This window comes from Schistocerca nitens, chromosome 6 (genome assembly GCF_023898315.1).
Source record: "Schistocerca nitens isolate TAMUIC-IGC-003100 chromosome 6, iqSchNite1.1, whole genome shotgun sequence".
Classification (NCBI taxonomy): domain Eukaryota; kingdom Metazoa; phylum Arthropoda; class Insecta; order Orthoptera; family Acrididae; genus Schistocerca; species Schistocerca nitens.
In genome coordinates, this window is record NC_064619.1 from 179,020,752 (window position 1) to 179,046,112 (window position 25,361).

Here is a 25,361-nt window from a genome sequence, read left to right on the forward strand (position 1 = left end):
GCAGACAGACAGCTTGTTGTTTGTAAAGCCCTCGTAGAATGCAGCTTTGTTTGTACATCACATGATTGGTTTCACAGGTAGCTATGCCTTTGGTGGGATAGGGGATGCCTGTGACTGGACTGGAGTAGGTGGTTGATGGTAGTCCCAGACCTGTCTCATACATCCTCAAACCACCACCACTTACTCCAGTCCAGTCTCAAGCGTCACCTGTCCCATCAAAGGGAAATCAGTCATGTGATCTATAAGCTAAGTTGTAACCACTGTGCCCATTCTACATGGGCATTACAACCAGTAATCTGATATGAAACTTCCTGGCAGATTAAAACTGTGCTGGATCGAGACTCGAACTCGGGACCTTTGTCTTTCGTGGACAAGTGCTCTACCAACTGAGCTATGCAAGCATGATTCACGACCCCTCCTCACAGCTTTAATTTTGCCAGTACCTCATCTCCTACTTTCCAAACTTCACAGAAGCTCTCCTGCAAACCTTGCAGAACTAGCACTCCTGGAAGAAAGGATATTGTGGAGACGTGGCTTAGCCACAGCCTGACGGATGTTTCCAGAATGAAATTTTCATGCTGCAATGGAGTGTGCCCTTATATGAAATTTCCTGGCACTCCGCTGCAGAGTGAAAATTTCATTCTGTAAACATCCCCTAGACTGTGGCTGAGTCATGTCTCTGCAATATTCTTTCATCCAGAAGTGCTATTTCTGCAACGTCTGCAGGAGAGCTCAGATGGTAGAGTACTTGCCCACGAAAGATAAAGGCCCCAGGATCCAATCTGTCTGTCCGCTTGATGGCTGCCAACAAACTGCGGCCAAGAAACAGCTGGGCCACCCATTTGCTGAGTGCACTGTGCAGCACAATGATCTTCATTTTAATGACCGTCATTATTTTTGTATGGGAAAATAACAAACTTCAAGATTTGCATAAAAAGTCACTAATAATACATTTTTTTTTTTTTTTTTTTTTTTTGCATTATGGTTTTCGTGAAATTTTTCGGCGCTTGATGCATAACTGCTTCATTATTTAGTTCCACTCCTGCATTTACAGCAAATTGTTTGTAATTTATCAGCACAAGTCGACTAAACAGGTGATACATCATTCAGATGTTAAAAACATTGCTATGTACGGAGAAATGTTGAAAACATTGCTGCGTATGGAGCAGAAATGTGGGTAATTAACAAGCATCAGAGAAACAAGGTTTGCATTGGAGATGGACTTTTGGAGGTGAAGTTGTGACATCCAAGCTGCACGATGTACCAAATACCAACATTAGAGAGGCTATGGTTGTCGATGAATCAGTAACAGACACCACAGAGATAAAATGTCAAAAATTGTATAGACATGTAGATAGAATGGACAATAACCGATGGCCAAAGAAAGAGTGGCATTATACCACAGTGGAAAGAAGAAAGCGTTGAGGATTTAGGAGCAGCTGAAGTCGAGAGGTCTGGAACATGACGGATACCAGCGGACTAAAGAGAGAGACTCGTACGATCAGAGGAAATGGAATGTGGGAAGCGAGATGATGATGATGATGATGATGATGATGATGATGATGATTGATGATGATGCTACATTGTTAATTCACTATCTTATGGGTTTAAATACTGGAATAATCATTTCAGTACCATGTGCTGTCAAAAAAAGTTGCAAGAAAATTTTTCTTATGCTCTCACATACCGCTTATCATCAATGTTTTGTAGGCACTCATTTTACACACACACACACACACACACACACACACACACACACACACACACACACACACAAAGCGAACAGCAAGATATTTGTCTTCATATTCTGTGGAGAGCGCAGTATTCGGTGGTGTTGACTATTGCTTTGTTAGATGCAGTAGCATCAGTGGTTGTGCATCTGTCTGGCAGGTTCCTGCAGACAAGCAGATGCTGATGGTCCTGACAAATTTCATCATCACTGCTGAAACACAATTTCATTGGTAGACTTTGCATTGTGATGCCCCAGTTCTCAGTCTGTTCAGAATCATCCAGGTCACATAAGGCAGGTTTGAGCCTGTGGCTGGTTCGTCTTTGACATTTGTTCAGTGCGACTTAGGGAAATAATCTCAACAAAGTTCCAGGAGATGAAGGAATTGCTGTAGTATAAGTTTAAGATGGAGGAGGGGGAAAGGAAAGGGAAGGAACCAATGTTGTCAGCTGCATCGTGGCTTTATTCGAAATCGGCAGTGACGGGTGAAAATATCTGTCGGACCAGGACCCAAACCTGCGATCTTCTGCTTACTAGGCAGTTACGTTAATCATTGTGCCATCCGGACACAGCGTTTATAGTAAATGCAGGGACTATTTCAGCACGCTCCCCGGCTGACCGACACACCCACCTAGCGCCATCTATCCGCAGTAATTGGCAAGATCTCGTTGAGTTGTGTAAAATGTGTTTGCAGAGGTAATTGATGAAGGACACAATACTTAATCCAGCACTGTTCCTTTTCACCTTTTTCTTTCCTTTTTAACTCTAATGTACAGAATGTTTGCAGATAACTTACATATTCCATTTATTCTTCCTGCGTTCCATTTCTCCCATTAAGAATTTTTTGTGATCTGAGTCTGATATTACACACTGTAATTCAACATATTTTGGAAGAACTCTTTTGAACACAAAATCATGCAGTTGCACAGTTTGTACAGCTGACTAGTATTAATTGGTCCAGCAGATTAATTGAAGGTTCAGAATCACTTTAGTTTTTCTCTAATTGAGTTAAGTTTCAACTTTCCCATTTACATGAATGATAGATGTTGTCCCTGGAAAGATAACCGTTCTTGTGAGAGAAATCTTCTAACTGGGAACCATTCTTTAGGAATTCTTGAATTTTTGAGCTACTACAGTCATGTCTATGAACTGTATTACTGTAATTTCTTTATTCGTATGTGTTTTTGCAAGCATTTGAACATGCAAAAGATGCATGCAGCAGAGTATGGCAACTGAAGCAGACTGAACAGACTGTTAAAAATATTTGGAAAACTGACATTTGCGTCAGATGAGCTGTATCTGAGGAATTACTTTGTCCGATAGTTGAGTCTAAATTTAAATGTGCCTGTGTGCCTCTCAGTCCCTCCTGATGTGATGAGTAGCAATCTATCCTATTTTGTTGTTATTCCGCCTCAAATTTCCTATTGTTTGAAAAACATTGAATAATGAACTTCTGCAACACTCCCCTTGCCAAGGTGAAAAGGGTCACAGTGATGACCAGTCGAGCAAAAGAGTTATTTTTATGGTTTCCTAACCAAATAGTCCCCCATTCGGATCTCCGGGCGGGGACTACTCAAGAGGATGTCGTTATCAGGAGAAAGAAAACTGGCGTTCTACGGATCGGAGCGTGGAATGTCAGGTCCCTTAATCGGGCAGGTAGGTTAGAAAAATTGAAAAGGGAAATGGATAGGTTAAAGTTAGATATAGTGGGAATTAGTGAAGTTCGGTGGCAGGAGGAACCTGACTTCTGGTCAGGTGACTACAGGGTTATAAACACAAAGTCAAATAGGGGTAATGCAGGAGTAGGTTTAATAATGAATAGGAAAATAGGAACGCGGGTAAGCTACTACAAACAGCTTAGTGAACGCATTATTGTGGCCAAGATAGATACGAAGCCCACACCTACTACAGTAGTACAAGTTTATATGCCAACTAGCTCTGCAGATGACGAAGAAATTGAAGAAATGTATGACAAAATAAAAGAAATTATTCAGATAGTGAAGGGAGACGAAAAGTTAATAGTCATGGGTGACCGGAATTCAGTAGTAGGAAAAGGGAGAGAAGGAAACGTAGTAGGTGAATATGGATTGGGGCTAAGAAATGAAAGAGGAAGCCGCCTGGTAGAATTTTGCACAGAGCGCAACTTAATCATAGCTAACACTTGGTTTAAGAATCATGATAGAAGGTTGTATACATGGAAGAACCCTGGAGATACTAAAAGGTATCAGATAGATTATATAATGGTAAGACAGAGATTTAGGAACCAGGTTTTAAATTGTAAGACATTTCCAGGGGCAGACGTGGGCTCTGACCACAATCTATTGGTTATGACCTGTAGATTAAAACTGAAGAAACTGCAAAAAGGTGGGAATTTAAGGAGATGGGACCTGGATAAACTGAAAGAACCAGAGGTTGTACAGAGTTTCAGGGAGAGCATAAGGGAACAATTGACAGGAATGGGGGAAAGAAATACAGTAGAAGAAGAATGGGTAGCTTTGAGGGATGAAGTAGTGAAGGCAGCAGAGGATCAAGTAGGTAAAAAGACGAGGGCTAGTAGAAATCCTTGGGTAACAGAAGAAATATTGAATTTAATTGATGAAAGGAGAAAATATAAAAATGCAGTAAATGAAGCAGGCAAAAAGGAATACAAACGTCTCAAAAATGAGATCGACAGGAAGTGCAAAATGGCTAAGCAGGGATGGCTAGAGGACAAATGTAAGGCTGTAGAGGCTTATCTTACTAGGGGTAAGATAGATACTGCCTACAGGAAAATGGAAAATTAAAGAGACCTTTGGAGATAAGAGAACCACTTGTATGAACATCAAGAGCTCAGATGGAAACCCAGTTCTAAGCAAAGAAGGGAAAGCAGAAAGATGGAAGGAGTATATAGAGGGTCTATACAAGGTGCGATATACTTGAGGACAATATTATGGTAATGGAAGAGGATGTAGATGAAGATGAAATGGGAGATACGATACTGCGTGAAGAGTTTGACAGAGCACTGAAAGAGCTGAGTCGAAACAAGGCCCCCGGAGTAGACAACATTCCATTGGAACTACTGGTGGCCTTGGGAGAGCCAGTCCTGACAAAACTCTACCATCTGGTGAGCAAGATGTATGAAACAGGCGAAATACCCTCAGACTTCAAGAAGAATATAATAATTCCAATCCCAAAGAAAGCAGGTGTTGACAGATGTGAGAATTACCGAACAATCAGTTTAATAAGCCACAGCTGCAAAATACTAACACGAATTCTTTACAGACGAATGGAAAAACTAGTAGAAGCCGACCTCGGGGAAGATCAGTTTGGATTCCGTAGAAATACTGGAACACGTGAGGCAATACTGACCTTACGACTTATCTTAGAAGGAAGATTAAGGAAAGGCAAACCTACGTTTCTAGCATTTGTAGACTTAGAGAAAGCTTTTGACAATGTTGACTGGAATACTCTCTTTCAAATTCTAAAGGTGGCAGGGGTAAAATACAGGGAGCGAAAGGCTATTTACAATTTGTACAGAAACCAGATGGCAGTTATAAGAGTCGAGGGACATGAAACGGAAGCAGTGGTTGGGAAGGGAGTAAGACAGGGTTGTAGCCTCTCCCCGATGTTATTCAATCTGTATATTGAGCAAGCAGTAAAGGAAACAAAAGAAATATTCGGAGTAGGTATTAAAATCCATGGAGAAGAAATAAAAACGTTAAGGTTCGCCGATGACATTGTAATTCTGTCAGAGACAGCAAAGGACTTGGAAGAGCAGTTGAACGGAGTGGATGGTGTCTTGAAGGGAGGATATAAGATGAACATCAACAAAAGCAAAATGAGGATAATGGAATGTAGTCGAATTAAGTCGGGTGATGTTGAGGGTATTAGATTAGGAAATGAGACACTTAAAGTAGTAAAGGAGTTTTGCTATTTGGGGAGCAAAATAACTGATGATGGTCGAAGTAGAGAGGATATAAAATGTAGACTGGCAATGGCAAGGAAAGCGTTTCTGAAGAAGAGAAATTTGTTAACATTGAGTATAGATTTAAGTGTCAGGAAGTCATTTCTGAAAGTATTTGTATGGAGTGTAGCCATGTATGGAAGTGAAACATGGACGGTAAATAGTTTGGACAAGAAGAGAATAGAAGCTTTCGAAATGTGGTGCTACAGAAGAATGCTGAAGATTAGATGGGTAGATCACATAACTAATGAGGAGGTACTGAATAGGATTGGGGAGAAGAGGAGTTTGTGGCACAACTTGACCAGAAGAAGGGATCGGTTGGTAGGACATGTTCTGAGGCAACAAGGGATCACCAACTTAGTATTGGAAGGCAGCGTGGAGGGTAAAAATCGTAGGGGGAGACCAAGAGATGAATACACTAAGCAGATTCAGAAGGATGTAGGTTGCAGTAGGTATTGGGAGATGAAGAAGCTTGCACAGGATAGAGTAGCATGGAGAGCTGCATCAAACCAGTCTCAGGACTGAAGACCACAACAACAACCAGATTGATATGGAATGTTTCCAAGTACCCTATCAGCACAGAAAAAAATTGTCAGACTTGCTGGACACAGCAATATGTGTTAAAGGAAAATTGTACCTAGCAAGTTATAAATGTACAACATGTGTACCTAACTAAAAAGAGTGGAAATGAAAATTGTGGCACACACTTTTAAGATTTAATGCTAAAATGTAGTGAATATTATTAGCTTGGCCTTTGACCAAGAAATATTAAATAAAATTCACTGGAATATACATTTGGTGAAGCAATATTTTTACATTTGTGCTGCTTCGTCCACATTCTGTAATTTTGATGTTAGTGAATTCTCTCTTCCTGTTGGTGAAGTTTCTCCTGTCTTATTTGGGTTTATTAGAAAGTAGCAAGACTAAGAAGAATACTTGTGATGGGTCTCAACTTAAACCATTGATTAAGCAGGTAACAATATATAAATAATTGGTTTCGGAATTGTATATGATATCCCTCTGCAGCATATGAGAGCTGTGCCATACTAGTATGAGGAAATTTTTCAGTCTAAGTCTGATTTCAGAGCATGACGAAAAAGTTTCGTAAAAATGACAGAGGACCCAGCAATTGATTCTTGCCTAGAGTATTGTTGACTTATAAGGAAATTATTTTTAAGGGGGGGTGGGGAGGATAAGCATCAGTGTTCAGCATCTGTTGGTTATATGTAGGTGTGTCGTTGCTGCTCTTATTTTTTGTCTGTTGATAATTTTTTATTGAAATACACAAGTGTCAATAAAATTCTTCTGTATGAGTGACCACATCATGAGAGATGAACTACCAATATTTTGGCTGACTGTGTCTCATGCGACACAGTCATACACCTGGAGGGATATCATTGAAACAGACTCAGTAAAAGATGTTTTGTCATAGGTAAGATTTTAAATTCAGCACTATTAGTACTTTACCCTCTGAGTGCCGACACCATTTTCCTCATCACTCTCACTAGTCATCACAAATGTTATTACTCTTAACTATATATTTCACTATCTTGTGTTCTGATGAATACTTGTGAAGGACAGTTCATATCATACTGCACATTCTTTTATGCAGTTTTAAATAGACTGTATAGATTCAGAAGAAATACTATTTATAAGGTATGTGATAATTACTATTCTCTGTTTAGTTCATTAGCTGCAATCCAGGCACAAGTACGCAAAGAACTAGAGGCAGAAAAGAAAGCAGCATCTGCAGCAGCAAAAGAAGAAGAAGAAGAAGTAGTTATAGCTCAGCAGAAGCTATCATCGGAAGTTGAAGCTTCACCGCACTTGGCGGTGAATGGAGTGTATTTCAAATGTCCTCTTATAAGTGAGTATTTAAAATTTATTTAAATAGGTTGTAGTAGCATAAATCTGCTGCATTCACTAACCTATAAGAGATAGTTTGAAATTGCTTTATTTTCTGCTTATAAATACTAAAGATGTGTCAGATTTTTGGTTACTGGTGTTACACATCATCTGGCAAAGCCCAGTTGAAAAGGTAATGTGCATAAGAATGTACTTGCAAAATAAAAAAGTGCATGAACGCAACAACATATCAGTGTGTTCCATGCTCTTGTGCCATTCCAGTACTGTGGTTTCTATAAGATACACACCACATAATGCAATGTAATAATCAACTGTGGGACATGGCATCTTACAACAAAGAAATGCATACATTTGTCTGCTAGCTGAAGTTCAGAAGTTGGTATAATGTGGACGCTTTCAACAAAGCAGTTCTAGGGGATAGGTATTTAGAAATGTGGTTTCATCAAGTACCTGTAGATGTTGGCCTTAATTACCTCATTTACGACACTGTGAACCCCAGCAAGCCATTGTGCAGTAGCCTTTGCCCAGTGCTTTGTATTGTGCATGCTCGCTGTTTCTTTTTGTGTTTTGAAGTGCTGCTTTGTGAAAGGGAATCAGGGCTTGCTCCCTCACTGCTCCTCCCCCTTTTGTTAATAAAACTCTAGATTGTTCTGTGATTATCAAATTAGGAGTGAAAAGAAAAAAATGCCAAGAAACATCTTAAATCAGAACAGCACGCAGCTCACCTGCAGGAAAATGCTGCTGCTTCTCAACAGAAACGATCATTTGTTGAAAGTTAAAATAGAGCCAAAAAAAGAAAACAGGCAAAGACAGTTTTAGATAAAGGAAACTGTTGAAGTTCTTACAAAGGTAAACTTTCCGGATAGAAATCAACCCAACCACCACTTTTTTTCAACAGTCAGTTTCAAAGCACTAAGGCTTTGTCTTTAGGCATCTAGCATGACAACCTTTTAAATTTGTACATCTAATCACTAACAAACAGAAAATGTGATTGCAACAAAAATAGATGTAAATTTTACCCAAAAATGTTTTCAGGTCCCTATGGTCTTCACTTAAAAGACAAACTGTCCTGAGAAGGTTCTGGTATACTTAGTTCCACCTGAAACTTATCCCTTGGCAGTATCAAACAATGGAAAATTTGGAGATGCTGAGTCACACACAGACACAACAAAAAGACTGTCACAAAATGAGATTTCAGTGAATGAGGCCATTGTCAAAAAAAGACCACACATGCATGCATGCACTCCCGCACACACACACACACACACACACACACACACACACACACACACACACGAGACCACTTCAACAGAGGTCTTGTTGACTGAAAACTCATTTTGTGACAGTCTTTTTGTTGTACCTGTGTGTGACTAGCATCTGTGCCAAGTATAGCTTTTAAAGAACAATGGTCCTTTCTTCAGAGTAAGTATAAATGACAGAAAGGTGCAAAATAGGAAAATGTTTAGCATAAACTGAAAGGCCCGTACAGGAGACTGAGGAAAGAGACTTGCCACATACTAGAACGAGATCGGAAATTGACAACAGAAATGGAAAGAAAACAAAAAATTAAAGACAGTGCTGGATGACAAAGTATGTCACATGGGTGTTGCAATGATTGACTTGATTAAAGAAACCTGACATAAAATTGTGGCCAAAAGGGCAAAATAAAATGCCGCAAACAACTTATCATTTCCTCTAAGGGAAGGGAATGAAAAGTCTAATAACAAGTGGGGAAGGTGTAGAATGAATAGATGTCAGTATTAAGAAAAGGATAGATTGCTACTCACCATATAGTGGAGATACCGAGTTGCAGACAGGCACAACAAAAAGAATGCTAATAAGTTTAAGCTTTCAGCCAAAGGTCTTCTTCTACACACACACACACACACGCAACTCACACTCGTGTGTGTGTGTGTGTGTGTGTGTGTGTGTGTGTGTGTGTGTGTGTGTGTCGCAGAAGAAGGCCTTTTGGGCAAAAGCTAAACCTGTTAGCAGTCTTTTTCTTGTACCTGTCTGCGACTCGGCATCTCCGCTATATGGTGAGTAGCAGTCTATCCTTTTCATAATATTGTCATTATACTGTCTTGGATTTTCCATTGTTTGAATAGCAAATCATGCTGAGTCACACACAGACACAACAAAAAGACTGTCACAAAATGAGATTTCAGTGAATGAGGCCATTGTCAAAAAAAGACCACACATGCATGCATGCACTCCCGCACACACACACACACACACACACACACACACACACACACACACACACGAGACCACTTCAACAGAGGCCTTGTTGACTGAAAACTCATTTTGTGACAGTCTTTTTGTTGTACCTGTGTGTGACTAGCATCTGTGCCAAGTATAGCTTTTAAAGAACAATGGTCCTTTCTTCAGAGTAAGTATAAATGACAGAAAGGTGCAAAATAGGAAAATGTTTAGCATAAACTGAAAGGCCCGTACAGGAGACTGAGGAAAGAGACTTGCCACATACTAGAACGAGATCGGAAATTGACAACAGAAATGGAAAGAAAACAAAAAATTAAAGACAGTGCTGGATGACAAAGTATGTCACATGGGTGTTGCAATGATTGACTTGATTAAAGAAACCTGACATAAAATTGTGGCCAAAAGGGCAAAATAAAATGCCGCAAACAACTTATCATTTCCTCTAAGGGAAGGGAATGAAAAGTCTAATAACAAGTGGGGAAGGTGTAGAATGAATAGATGTCAGTATTAAGAAAAGGATAGATTGCTACTCACCATATAGTGGAGATACCGAGTTGCAGACAGGCACAACAAAAAGAATGCTAATAAGTTTAAGCTTTCAGCCAAAGGTCTTCTTCTACACACACACACACACACACACACACACACGCAACTCACACTCGTGTGTGTGTGTGTGTGTGTGTGTGTGTGTGTGTGTGTGTCGCAGAAGAAGGCCTTTTGGGCAAAAGCTAAACCTGTTAGCAGTCTTTTTCTTGTACCTGTCTGCGACTCGGCATCTCCGCTATATGGTGAGTAGCAGTCTATCCTTTTCATAATATTGTCATTATACTGTCTTGGATTTTCCATTGTTTGAATAGCAAATCATGTTTACTGGTGAATAGCTGGATATTCAAATGTATTTATTCCAGTAGCTTACAGTTTCCTCAGAGTTTTTTCTAGTTCTTGCTGTTTCGATGATGTGTCACATTTCTTAACATGAACTACCCTTTATGGGAGATTATTATTAGCGCACATATAGTGAGGTGTTAGGTTTGTTGTTGATTGTGACGAGAGATCGGTTTAGGTAAAACCCAGCACCAGTATATAGTCTATTCCTCTCAAATGGCATGAAGGGGGATCACTGAGTGTATGTCACCAACTGAAAGAAGAATCATTGACTCCCTCTTTCCATGAGAGACTGCAGAAATATGCAGAATTTAATTCTAGACATATGCACAAAGTGTCATATGATTTGGAATTTTGTGCCAGTACCTCTCCTATGGCTAAATGCTCAAGAGGAAAAATTTGATATGATAAAGGTCAAAAAGCTGCTCAGAGAAGTTTCATAAACCATAAGTAAAAAAGTTCACTGTAGAGTTTGCACTCGATGAGAACTTGTAACTAACAGATGCTGCTGTGTGTCTATGAGAAGATTAACATCAGTTGTAGCATTTGTCACTGATGCTAATTGTTTAAATGCCTGCATTTAAGTTAATTTCTGTTTAAATGTTTGCATTTAATATAATTTTAAGCATAACTGCACTACGAGGAAAGTTTTCACTGTCCCACTTGCAGCACAATGTACATTGGTATAGTTTTAGAGGAAATATAATCTACTGTAAATTGCTATTGACTTCATTTTTCAAGTATCTGGTTGTGATTTATCTTGCTTCTATCACAACAGGTGATGAAATACTTTCAAAAGAAGAGTGGACCGTAAAAATTAAAGAATTCTTATACTCTCAGTTAGAAGAAGAACGTGGATTAACATCTTGTCTTATCATTCACTCCTGCAACAAGAACAGGGAAAAAGTAAGTATGGTATTCTTTCACTGCTTTTTATTTGCCCAAAGCCTATTCCACTGTGCTCCGCTCCCCCCCCCCCCCCCTCCGCCCCCACCTTGGACCCGCAAAAATGAATGAAATGTGGCATGTAATATATGCAAATGCAGCAACAGTTATTAAAACCTTTTGATTACTTACATCTCTGTGTTATATTTGTTACAGATAGCTCAGTGTGTGGAGACACTTTGTAAGTATTTAGAGAACATAGTGCAAAATCCAACGGAAGATAAGTACAAAAAGATTCGAATGTCAAACAGAATATTTCAGGAACGTGTTGCACCCAATGAAGGAATTCAAGATTTTCTAATGGCAGCTGGATTTGAAATTAAAAAGGAAGAATTTCAAGGTAGTGAAGAGGACTACCTTGTATTTTCTGAACAGAATGTTGAAAGCTTAGAATATTTATCAGTAAGTAAAACTTAGTTATAATAAAAATTTATTTTATTAACTGTGTTGCTAAAAGTTTCTTCGACTCCTGTAACAATTCTCATGTTATATAATTTACTTGTGAGACTGTAAATTAAGGGAATAGAGTGAGGTTTCATGTAAGCAGTTTCTTTCTTTTTCTTTTTTTAAATGAAACTAATGTAAATCTAAATACAAAATTGTTTAAAAGGCCTTCTGTGGAGCATTTGCAACAATACTATCTACATGTACATTAATAAACTCAAACCACTGTGAAGTGCATGGCAGAAGGTACTTCCCATTGTGCCAGTTATCGGAGCTTTTTAATGTTCATTTCACATACAGAGCACAGGAAGAATGACTGTTTAAATGCCTCTGTATGCATTGTAATTGATTTAATCTTGTCTTCGCAATCCCTGTGGGAATGGTATGGAAAAGGTTTTAATATATCCCTGGATTAATCATTTAAAGCTGTTTCCTGAAACTTTGTAAGGAGGCTTTCTGGAGATAGTTTGCATCTCTTTTCAAGTGTCTATCAGTTCACTTTCTTCAGAATGTCCATTACTGTTTCCGTTAAATCAAACAAGATTGTGACCTTCTCTATCTATATTACAGAAGCGTCCAATTTCACTCGTCTGCTTTTACCTATGGCGGCGCCTATGACGTCATTACATAAGCATGACAACAAACATGAAAATACGTACAGGAAACCAACAAACACATCTCACTCCAAAAATATAATCAAACTAATGGGACCAACATGGGAAATTGGGGGTTTTGGGGTGGGGACAAACTAATTATAAACACACACACACACACACACACACACACACACACACACACACACACACACACACACACCATGATCCCAAACCACACAAAATTCCCAAATTCTACTACACGCACAATATCCACACTTTCTTCACCTACATAGCTCTTCCGCAATTGTCGATACCACAAAATAAAAACCAACACTCCAAAAATTATAATCACACCGCAACTATCAATACCACAAAACCAACACCTGAAACAACAAAAATTGGAATTGGACACTTCCCTTTACCTATATATGTCAACTACAACCGATGATACCAAAACACATTTAACTACGACACATTGCTATCGGACAACTGATGATACCAAAACACACACAGCTATGACAACGCATTGGAAACTGACACTTCCCTTGACCTATATAGGTTAACTACAACTGATGATACCAAAACACACACAGCTACGATGACATATTGGAATCGGTCACTCCCTTGGACCTATATAGGTTTAACTACAACTGATGATACAAAAACACACATAGCTACAACACATTGGAATCGGACACTTCCCTTGACCTATATAGGTAAAATACAACTGACAATACCAAAAAAAATTGGAATCGGGTACTTCCCCTAAGTTACAAAAATCAATCACAAGAGATGATACCAAAACATAAAACACCTACACCTGCAGTAAATAACACCAATCCAACAACACATGAAAAACCCCACCAAACATCACAACGCATGAACAATAGAGCCAAAAAATGACTACTTACCACAAAAAAGTTCCGGCACTATACACTAGGCCAGCCACCCCAATCACACTCAGCCAACCCCCCCCCCCCCCCCCCGCACAAAAACAAAAAAAAACAACCAAAACAAACTCCCAAACCACCCACAACCTACCAACCCCCCCCCCCCAAAAAAAAAACCCTTTCACCTCCCCCCTCCCAAAAAACAAAAAAAACCTTTCTCCTTCCCCCCCCTCCCAAAAAAAACAAAAATCTGCCAACAAGTAAAAATCAGAAAAAAACTCAATCACACACACAACTCAAAAACAACTGCAGCAAAGCAGATCCTCCACAACATAATCATAAAACAAATCCCACCCACTGATCCCACCAAAATCGACAAACATTACCAACAATCCCCTTCCCCCCTGATCCACAACCGCCTCCCCCCCCCCCCCCCCCCCTTGTACAAAAGAACCTTAACTAACCGCCCTTGGCCTATATATATTACTAATAGCCCTCAAAAAAACCCGAAAAATGCAATGCTCTCTAGGGACGCTCTTCTGCCAGCAATACTCATCTAAATGAGATTGCAGGTTAGAAGAGCACCTCTTCCCCCTCCCAATGACTGACTTAACTGCTCCCCAAAACCCCTCTATTGTATTAGTACACGCCCCTGTCTCATAATTCTTGAACTCTAAAATTGTGATTGACAACTAAATGATCATAACCCCTCTTGCCCAAACTCCTATAAGATGAAAAAGCATCAGAAACTACTGTAATCTGCTCCTCTATATACTCCTCAGTTAACCCCACTAATTCCCTCTTCTTATGTCCCTCCAAAATCCTGAAAACACATTCTGAATACCCCCTCCCCCCACCCGAAACAACGGTTCCCCACACACATAAACCAACTGGAGACTTACCCCTCCCATATTTCATCTTCCCAAACTGCGACTCATCTACCTCAACCACCACCCCAGGCCTGCACAACTTACCCTGGTACTTAATACATTCAGAACAAACTTCACTGCATAACTAAAACCAGTCTAACACCATCCTCTCTCTCACACGTCTCATGAGCACAAAAACTGATGGAGGATCTATAACAAAAATAATACGTCATCAAAACACTCTCTCTCTCTCTCTCTCTCTCTCTCTCTCTCTCTCTCTCTCATGGCCAACATAGACCTCTCGAACCAGGTACCATGCCCTATGGAGCGCCAAAGGTTATCCCTTTGGCACTGCCACATGTAACAGTCCCTGCTCGGAGACACCGGAACTCTGGCCAATCGTATGTTCTCTTTGCAGAAGCTGCATTTCACTATTTCCACCAAAAGTCCAAACAGTTACAAAAACTTAATGACGGCAACATGTCGTCCCCCTTCTCAGCCCGCAGACGCGCACTGTTAAATTTAGAAGTCATATCCATACCTAACAAAAGTAGTCACAAATTAAATTAAATGCCTTACTGCATGACAAACAGCAAAAACCAGTAACAACAATTGACACTGAAACACAAAAGAAAATTAATTCTTAACCCACTGAAACCAATTTCTGTTCTTTAATAATAGTCAAGACCGATAAACTCACACTTCAACCACCGACATACAAATGAACGCAATACACCACATAACACGCGGACCCTACACACACCACCAGAGGACACCACCAACTGCAGCAAAACAACATCCACAAACACAACAAACTCATAAACTAAACTCCGGGCCGTTATGACGTCACACTCCACAACATTCATTTTCACCCCATTCTGTCATAGTGCATTGATGAAGTTCTCTAACGTGATCACCCATGCCTCTGGAACTGCTATTCCCCTTTCTAGAGGTCCTCTCTATAGCTTGCCAATGCCCTGGTGGACCCAAGACATTGGAATAGCAGTTTGGAATCGCCAAAGAGCCCTGCAACATTTTAAGTGACATCCTTTGCAGATGGACCTTACCACTTTTAATCAACTTCATGCAAAGGCTCACTATCTAATTAAACACAGTAAGAAGGAATGCTGGGAGTGTTAAGTCTCCTCTGTCGGAATATATGCCTCTTCATCACAGGTGAGGACCAAGCTCCATGGTCTTCTGGTCTTCCAACTATAAACAACTGTTCTGGGTCCTATCCTTCAGGGTAGTGTTTGTACCGATGCCAAAGTTTTTGCTGATCACCTTGCAACCCATTTTGTGACAGCATCTGCACCTCTTCTTATCCGGCTACCTTTCTACTGCAGAAATGACAAGTCGAAGGTGTCCCCCAGTTTTCACCCCCATCATTCTGAATAATATAATTAACCTTTCATTGACTAGGAACTGCATCAGACTCTTGCTTTGTATCATGATATGGCCCCTGGTCCTAGTTTTTTAATTCATGATTAGATTCTCCAACATCTGAATGCTACTCAAAAGCTACACCTACTCAGTAGCCATCCTTTCACAATCATGAGATTGTATCGTTGTCCCAGTCCTTAAGTTACGTAAAAAGCCAGTGTCTCTCAACAGCTACTGACTGATTAGCCTCACCAACATGCTCTGCAAACTGCTTGAAAGGGTGGCTGCCTGCAGAATAAGCTGGATTCTGAAGTCTCTCGTGGCCACTAGTCTCCCTATCTGTGGTTTGAGAATGCAAATAAGACCTCTGCTCAGTTGGAAATGGAGTGACATCTGGTTGGCTGCTGCTCCCTTCCAGAACCCCCCTGCAGGCCGGGGGATTAGAATAGGCCCAAGCTATTCCTGCCTGCCATAAGAGGCAACTAAAAGGAGTCTCTCATTTTTTGCCTCTATAAGTTTAGGTCCCATTTTATGCTTTGACCTCCCACTTTTCAAATTCTACAGTGTGTGTTCCATTTGGGGAAGGACGCATTACGTGGTGCACCAGTTATTTATAGTGCCATTAGATTCAATCTCCTGCACCTCTTCTTGCCATGGCTCTGCATCGCCACCTGCAATTCAGCTATTTGGTCGAGGACACCTTTCGGGGTATGTCATCTTCTTCCGTTGTCTGCTGTCCTCTTTCGCCCCCGTGACAATATTGGATTTCTTTGTGCCCAGTATCCAGTACGGGAGCCAGTCTGTTGTGGTGGGGCCATCATGTACCCATTTGATGGTAGCCCCCTGACAATGCAGGGATCACACTGCTGATGCCTGAGCTGCAAACTCCCCACGTATGCCAAAGAGTAGGTACCCATCTTCTTGGGGCATCAGGACTCTCGGCAATGGCTATTGTGCCAGGTGGCCTTTGCTGTGGCTGGGTGGTGCCCGTGGGGAGAGCTGCTGATCGGAGTGGGTGGCTTCAGGATGGATGACCTGCAGTGCAGTGGACCAAGTCATCTCTTGCTGGTGACCGAATGGTGTCAGCAGTCTCTAAGAAGGGGAAGATCGAATACAATGCTGACGGATATGACCCTAAATCATTTCCTTCCCTCGCAACACCATGGGTGGAACGTAGGGCTACAGAAAGAATAGAGCTATATTTGCCTTGGTATTTAGTCTGTAGCAATTTTTTGTTTAATGTTTTGAGGATATGTTTGGGAAAGTAAAAGCGCTGACCAAAATGAGAAATGGTTCAGTCTTGATTCAGACAGCATTCCCAACCCAGTCCTGAGCATTACTTGCCTGTGACCAACTGGGTGAAATTCCTGTTTCCGTTACTTCCCACTCACTGACGGTGAGCTCCATGCCAATTTAGAATGGTGGGGGTGTTCATTTCATCCAGTGCATTTAAAGAGGACCCAAAGACAATAGGGTTGCTACTGGTGCATTCATCTTGGTCTTCAAGGGTGATTCATTTCCTGAAAAGATCAGCATCCAAATACTCCATGTGTGCCTCCTCCCGCTTGTCAACTGTGGAGAACACTAGTCCCTCTATTCGTCTGACTGCACAGTACTCCAAAAGGAGCGGAAAATCATGGAGTACAAGACCCTGGACAGACTATCTTACCACAGGGCTAAAGTAAAATATGAATGATTAAACCCTGTTTGAATGCTACCTTTCTATGCTGCCACTACGACGGCATTGCCATCTATGATGCCAATATGGCTGTCATCTAAGCTTACTCATCTAAGCTGGCTGGAGCCACATCTTCTTCTGTTGCTCCCAAAGCTTCCCCCTCCCCTCAGATGCTGGATACATCGGTGTCCCCCTCCCCAGGCCGGAGAAGCAACAGCCTTCTCCTGCTCCTCTTGTGCGGAAGGGGTCCCTTGGGACTCTACCTTCTCCAGTTTCCCCCCCCCGTCCTCCCTGTGGTCAAGTGGACACCAGTCAGTGGCTGAATGCGTCACTAGCTGCTAGTTAAAGGGCTTCGTGGTTTTCCTCTGTTCCTGAAGCTACTTCAGAGAAGCCCTCCCAGCAAGCCCCTAAGGAGTGGCAAGAGGACAAACCATCAAAAAAAAGAAGTCTGCTAATAAACGGGAGCCTCCAATGGCCCTCGCACCACCACCCTGCCAAGGCTCCACGTCCCTGCAGCACATAAATCTTGCCAATGCCTCGGATGCAATGGTATTGGATGCTAGCACCCAACTCGTGGCAGCAGATGATGTTGAGGCCCGATTTGCCTCCTTGGTCACTTCATGCTTTCCCAGATGACAGAAAATGTCTTTCTCCAGTGGAACTGCAGCATTTTTTTCTACCACCTGGCTGAGTTACGACAACTCCGAAGTGTTATGCCTGCTTTTTGCATTGTCCTTCTTAGTAAACTTGGTTTACTCCAATGCGGACCCCTGCTCTCTGTGGCTATCGGGGGTACTACAAAAACCGCATTGCCTGTGGCAGACTGTCAGGTGGAGATTGTGTCTTTGTCCTTACTTCTGTCTGTAGTGAATCTGTGCCTCTTCGAACACCTTTAGATGCTGTGGCTGTCAGAGTGAGGACAACGCAAGAAATTACCATCTGTAACATCTACACTATGTGATCAAAAGTATCCGGACATCCCCCAAAACATACATTTTTCATATTACGTGCATTGTGCTGCCACCTACTGTCAGGTATTCCATATCAGCGACCTCAGTAGTCATTAGACATCGTGAGATAGCAGAATGGGGTGCTCCGCGAAACTCACAGACATGGTCAGGTGCTTGGGTGTCACTTTTGTCATATGTCTGTGCATGAGATTTCCACACTCCTAAACATCACTAGGTTCACTGTTTCCGATGTGATGGTGAAGTGGAAACGTACAGCACAAAAGTGTACAGGCCGACCTTGTCTGTTGACTGACAGAAACTACCGATAGTTGAAGAGGGTCGTAATGTGTAATAGGCAGATATCTGTCCAGACCATCACACAAGAATTCCAAACTGCATCAGGATCCACTGTAAGTACTATGACAGTTAGGCAGGAGGGGAGAAAATTTGGATATCATGGTCGAGCAGCAGCTCATATGCCACACATCACGCCGGTAATGACACCTCACTTGATGTAAGGAGCGTAAACATTGGACAATTAAACAGTGGAAAAATGTGGTGCGGAGTGATGAACCATGGTACACAATGTGGTGATCCGATGACAGGGTGTGGGTATGGCGAATGCCCAGTGAACATCACCTGCCAGCCTGTGTAGTGCCAACAGTGGTGGTGTTATGATGTGGTTGTGTTTATCATGGAGGGGGCTTGCACACCTTGTTATTTTGTGTGGCACTATCACAGCACAGGCCTACATTGATGTTTTAAGCACTTTCTTGCTTCCCACTGTTGAAGAGCGATTTGGGGATGGCAATTGCATCCTTTAACATGATCAAGCACCTGTTCATAATGCACGGCCTGTGGCAGAGTGGTTACAAGACAATAACATCCATGTAATGGACTGGCCTGCACAGAGTCCTGACGTGAATCCTATGGAACACCTTTGGGATGTTTTGGAATGCCGACTTCGTGCCAGGTCTCACTGACCGATATCAATACCTCTCCTCAGTGCAGCACTCTGTGAAGAATGGGCTGCCATTCCCCAAGAAACCTTCCAGCGCCTGATTGAATGTATGCCTGCGAGAGTGGAAACCGTCATCAAGGCTAAGGATGGGCCAACTCCATACTGAATTCCACCATTACCGATGGAGGGTATCAGGAACTTTTAAATCATTTTCAGCCAGGTATTCAGATACTTTTTGATTACATAGTATACCTCCTTCCAGATGGTGATACTCCTCACGTATTAGATGCACTGATTTCCCAATTCCTCCACCTTTTTTACTTCTGGGTGGTCTTAACACCTATAACTCTTTGTAGGATGGAACCAAGGTTACTGGCCGTGGTAAAGATGTTAAGAACCTACCAACTCAACTCGACCTTTGCCTCCTAAACACAGGTACCCCAACACATTTCAGTGTGGCGCATGGCACATACTGGGCCATTGATCTCTTGGTGTGCAGTCCTGGCCTTCTCCTGTCTATCCACCAGAGAGCTCATGATGACTTGGTGATAGTGACCACTTTCCACTCTTCCTGTCTCTACCCCAGTGTCCCTCATCTCAATGCTTGCCCATATGGCCTCTTCCCAAGACTGACTGGGACTCTTTGACCTCCGCTACCACCATTGAAACTCCGTTGCATGCCATCATCAATGAGGTGATCCACACCATCACTTCTACCATTATTACTGCAGCTGAATCGGCAATCCCTTGTTCTTCCGGCTACCCCAAGTGGACGTCAGTGCCTTGGTGGTTGCCACAAATCGCTGCGGCCATTAGAAACGATAGGCTGGCCCTGTAATGTCATAAGCACCACCCAGGCCTGGAGAACCTCACTGCCTTCAACGGCTCTGAGCTGAGGTCCACATACTCTTCAGACGATGGAAACCGGAGTGTTGGGAGTGATACGGCTTCACCATTGGTACACAAACCTCTCCTTTCTGGGTTGGTTTGATGATTTTACTGCTATCAGACCCTTGCAGGTGTATGTGGAATTACCACACATGGAGGTGTATCTGCTGATCAGACATAATTGCAGACCATCTTGCCAAGTATTATGCTTGCACCTCTGTGTCTGAAAATTACCACCCCACCTTTTGTTTCCTCAAACAGTGGGTGGAATGACAACAGCGCTCTTTTGCTCCATGCCACCCTGAACCATATAATGCTCTCTTGAGTGAATGGGAATTTCTCAGGGCCCTTGCCGATTGTCCAGACACATCCCCTGGCCCAGATCACATCCATTCCCAAATGCTTAAACATCTGTCAGTGGATTCCCAGCACCACCACCTTGCTTTCATCAACCACATCTGTAGTGATGACAAATTCCCATTGCAGTGGTGGGAAAGTATCTTCGTCCCAGTGCTAAAGCCTGGTAAGAACCCACTAGATGTTGATAGCTATCATCCTCACCAACATTCTGTGCAAGTTGCTCAAATGTATGGTGAGCCGGCAGTTGTGTTGACTCCTCAGGGCCTTCTGGTTCCATCCCAGGGCAGTCTTCGCCAAGGGCACTCCACCATCGACAACTTAGTGCACCTGAAGTCCGTGATTTGATTGGACTTTTCCTGGTGACAACACCTTATTGCCATCTTTTTCAACCTTACAAAGGCCTACGATACCACTTGGCAACACCACATCCTCACTACTCTGCATGAGTGGGGTCTCTGGGGCCCACAACCCATTTTTTGTACAGACTTGTTGTCGATTTATTTCTGCTGCTCTTCTATTGTGGCTGAACACCAGCTGCAGGGATCTATACGGAAGGTGCAATTGTGGTCCCTCACTCACGGCTTTCAGTTTTCGACATCTTGCACTTCTGTCATCGTACTGTCCATCCCCATCCACAACTTTACCTCGATGACCAGCTACTTTATGTAGTGGAGACTTGCCACTTTTTGGGACTGGTCTTCGATGCCTGCTTAACTTTGCTTCCCCATCTTCATCAGATTAAGGACAAGTGTTGGTGGAATCTTAATATTATTCAATGCCTGAGTCACACCAACTGAGGTGCTGATTGTCCCTTACTGCTGCAGCTGTACAAAGCCCTTGTACAGTCCTGCATTGACTATGGGAGCCTGGGATATGGTTCAGCAACGCCCTCCGCATTGCGTCTGCTGGACCCTAAACACCACAGTGGAGTTTGGCTCACGACAGGAGCCTTCCAAACAAGCCCAATGAACAGCCTCCTTGTGGAAGCTGGTGTTCCTCCATTGCGGCTCCGGCGGCAACTACTGCTTGCAAATTATACCGTCCACATTCATAGTTCGCCTTTGTCATCCAAATTACCATCTCCTTTTCCGTAACACGGCAGTCCATCTCCCGCAACAGCAATGAAGAATTGGGAATCCCCTAGATGTCCATGTCTGGTTGCTTCTTAATGAACTCGATGCTTCCCTGCTACCACCTTTCCTGCGGGTCCACTTACGTACACCTACGGCTTGACCTATTGCAAGGCCCAAAAGGCTCTGTTCCACCTGAGGCCCTCCGCCGGTAATTTCTCTCTCTTCTCAGCGAGTTTGAGGGCTCAGAAATAGTCTACACTGATGGATCAATGGTAAGCGGTCTTGTTGGCTTCGCTTACACTCATGTTGCCCATACTGAACAGTGCTCTTTGCTGGATGGCTGCAGAGTTTTCACTGCAGAGTTGGTAGCCATCTATTGTGCTCTTGAGCATATCCGCTCCTGTGCCGGTGAGTCCTTCGTCATCTGTAGTGACTTCTTAAGCAGCCTACAAGCTCTTGACCAGTGCTTCCCTCGACATCCTTTGGTAATGACTATCCAGGAGTTGCTTTATGCCCTCGGGAACTGTGGACATTCAGTGACCTTTATTTGGACGCCAGGACATGTTGGGATATTGGACAATGAACTTGCTGACAGTCTGGCCAAACAGGATAGCGGTACACCAACTCTGTAGATCGGCCTGCTGGAGACTGATCTCTGATTGATCTTCTGCCACAAAGTTTTCATGATCTGGGATACTGAACGGTGTACCCTCAGTACCCCAAACAAACTCAATGTTATCAAGGAGATAACGAATGTGTGGCAGTAATCCATGTGAGCCACTTGCAGGGTCACTGTTGTCCTTTATCAGCTCTGTATCGACCATGGGAGGGTGGGGGGGGGGGGGGGGGGAGGGTTATTGCACATCTAAGGTTGGGCATGTGGGCTTCTCTCCCAGACCTCCATCCTCCCTCCCTTTTACTTCTTTGTCACTCTTTCTTTGCATCTCGTTTGCCTTGGTGTTTGTCTTTTCCGTATGTGTGTTCATCTCACTTTGTCTTTTTGCTAGACATTTTAGTGTGTTGCAGAGTGGCTGGCTCATCTTTTTTAACCTTGTGATCAGTCAGCCCTTAAATGTACATTCCCCCCCTTTGGTTTTCTTCTTCCGTTTTCTCCTATGATTTGATTCTCCGTTACTTTTACATGCTTTTATGTACTGCAACTCCTTTGTTTTTAATTTTTTATCTTGAGACTTGGTTGCTTGAGGAAAAAGGGACTGATGACCCTGTAATGTGGTCCTTTTGTATCCCAAACCCTCCACCTCCTCCCAGAAGGAATTGACCACCCTATGCTGCCTCCACGTTGCTCATACCAGGCTAACCCATAGTTTGATTTTACTTACCAAGCCACGTCCACATTGTAGTTGTGGAGCCTTACAGTAGTAGTTAATATCCTGGGGAATTCTCTCTCCTCCTGGCCCTCCATGCTAAGCACGTCCTTCCAAATACTTTGCCTCAAATACAAACAGACAATTCACAGATAGTTGAGCTGGTTCTCCTTTTTGTCCGTGAAGGTGGTTTTTATTTTCAGATATAAGGTCTTAAGCAGAGTCCAGGGTGTGAGTGGGATGGCTGGGGTTGTGGGGCATGTTCCTCTGCATGTTGAGTCTGGGGGGTCTCGTGATCCTAGCTGACTGATCAGCTCACTCTTCTGTCCCTCTCTCACTCTGATTTAATTGCTTTTTGATGTGGTTTGTATCCTTTTATACTGCATTCTATTGTCTGTTGTAGAGTATTAAGTAGTGGGTGCTTTTTAAAACCTTGACTATACTGGAGCAGGGATGGGGATGGCTGCGGGTGGGGCTACTCCTGTCATGTGCAGAACCTCGGAGGGGGGGGGGGGGGGTTGCCCACTTGCTACCTCACCTATTTCTCTCTTGTTGTTTTTATTATTGATGATGTTGTTGTTGTGGTCTTCAGTTCTGAGACTGGTTTGATGCAGCTCTCCATGCTACTCTATACTGTGCAAGCTTCTTCATCTCTCAGTACCTACTGCAACCTACATCCATCTGAATCTGCTGGGTGTATTCATCTCTTGGTCTCCCTCTATGATTTTTACCCTCCACGCTGCCCTCCAATACTAAATTGGTGATCTCTTGATGTCTCATAACATGTCCTACCAACCGATCCCTTCTTCTAGTCAAGTTGTGCCACAAGCTCCTCTTCTCCCCCATTCTATTCAATACCTCCTCATTAGTTATGTGATCTACCCATTTAATCTTCAGCATTCTTCTGTAGCACCACATTTCGAAAGATTCTATTCTCTTCTTGTCTAAACTATTTATCGTCCACGTTTCACTTCCATAAATGGCTACACTCCATACAAATACTTTCAGAAACGACTTCCTGACATTTAAATCTATACTCGATGTTAACAAATTTTTCCACTTCAGAAACGCTTTCCTTGCCATTGCCAGTCTACATTTTATATCCTCTCTACTTCGACCATCATCAGTTATTTTGCTCCCCAAATAGAAAAACTCCTTTACTAGTTTAAGTGTCTCATTTCCTAATCTAATTCTCTCAGCATCACCCAACATAATTCGACTACATTCCATTATCCTCGTTTTGCTTTTGTTGATGTTCATTTTATACCCTCTTTTCAAGGCACTGTCCATTCTGTTCAACTGCTCTGCCAGGTCCTTTGCTGTCTCTGACAGAATTACAATGTCATCGGCGAACCTCAAAATTTTTATTTCTTCTCCATGGATTATAATTCCTACTCCAAATTATTTTTTTTTGTTTCCTTTACTGCTTGCTCAATATACAGATTGAATAACATCGGGGAGAGGCTACAACCCTGTCTCACTCCCTTCCCAACCACTGCTTCCCTTTCATGTCCCTCGACTCTTATAACTGCCATCTGGTTTCTGTACAAATTGTAAATAGCCTTTCGCTCCCTATATTTTACCCCTGCCACCTTCAGAATTTGAAAGAGAGTATTCCAGTCAACATTGTCAAAAGCTTTCTCTAAGTCTACAAATGCTGGAAACGTAGGTTTGCCTTTCCTTAATCTAGCTTCTAAGATAAGTCGTAGGGTCAGTATTGCCTCACGTGTTCCAACATTTCTCTGGAATCCAAACTGATCTTCCCCGAGGTCGGCTTCTATCAGTTTTTCCATTCGTCTGTAAAGAATTCGCGTTAGTACTTTGCAGCTGTGACTTATTAAACTGATAGTTTGGTAATTTTCACATCTGTCAACACCTGCTTTCTTTGGGATTGGAATTATTATATTCTTCTTGAAGTCTGAGGGTATTTCGCCTGTCTCATACATCTTGCTCACCGGATGGTAGAGTTTCGTCAGGACTGGCTCTCCCAAGGCCGTCAGTAGTTCTATTGGAATGTTGTCTACTCCCGGGGCCTTGTTTCGACTCAGGTCTTTCAGTGCTCTGTCAAACTCTTTACGCAGTATCATATCTCCCATTTCATCTTTATCTACCTTCTCTTCCATTTCCATAACATTGTCCTCAAGAACATCGCCCCTGTATAGACCCTCTATATACTCCTTCCACCTTTCTGCTTTCCCTTCTTTGCTTAGAACTGGGTTTCCATCTGAGCCCTTGATATTCATGCAAGTGGTTCTCTTTTCTCCAAAGGTCTCTTTAATTTTCCTGTAGGCAGTATCTATCTTACCCCTAGTGAGACAAGCCTCTACATCCTTACATTTGTCCTCTAGTCCTC

At 42.5% G+C, this 25,361-nt stretch overlaps 1 protein-coding gene and 1 long non-coding RNA gene across 3 annotated transcripts in view; one reads left to right on the forward strand and one right to left on the reverse strand.

The window, feature by feature from the left end:
* The window catches only part of LOC126263214 (uncharacterized), a 110,914-nt gene that overhangs the window by 45,518 nt on the left and 40,035 nt on the right, over window positions 1-25,361 (reverse strand). The window lies entirely within an intron of this gene.
* LOC126263213 (UBX domain-containing protein 6) overlaps window positions 1-25,361 on the forward strand; it is a 77,059-nt gene that overhangs the window by 19,939 nt on the left and 31,759 nt on the right. Inside the window, exons 4-6 of the mRNA XM_049960284.1 lie at window positions 7,358-7,539; window positions 11,425-11,552; window positions 11,748-11,993. Coding sequence (XP_049816241.1) covers window positions 7,358-7,539; window positions 11,425-11,552; window positions 11,748-11,993 — 556 coding nt within the window. The remainder of the gene's footprint in view (window positions 1-7,357; window positions 7,540-11,424; window positions 11,553-11,747; window positions 11,994-25,361) is intronic.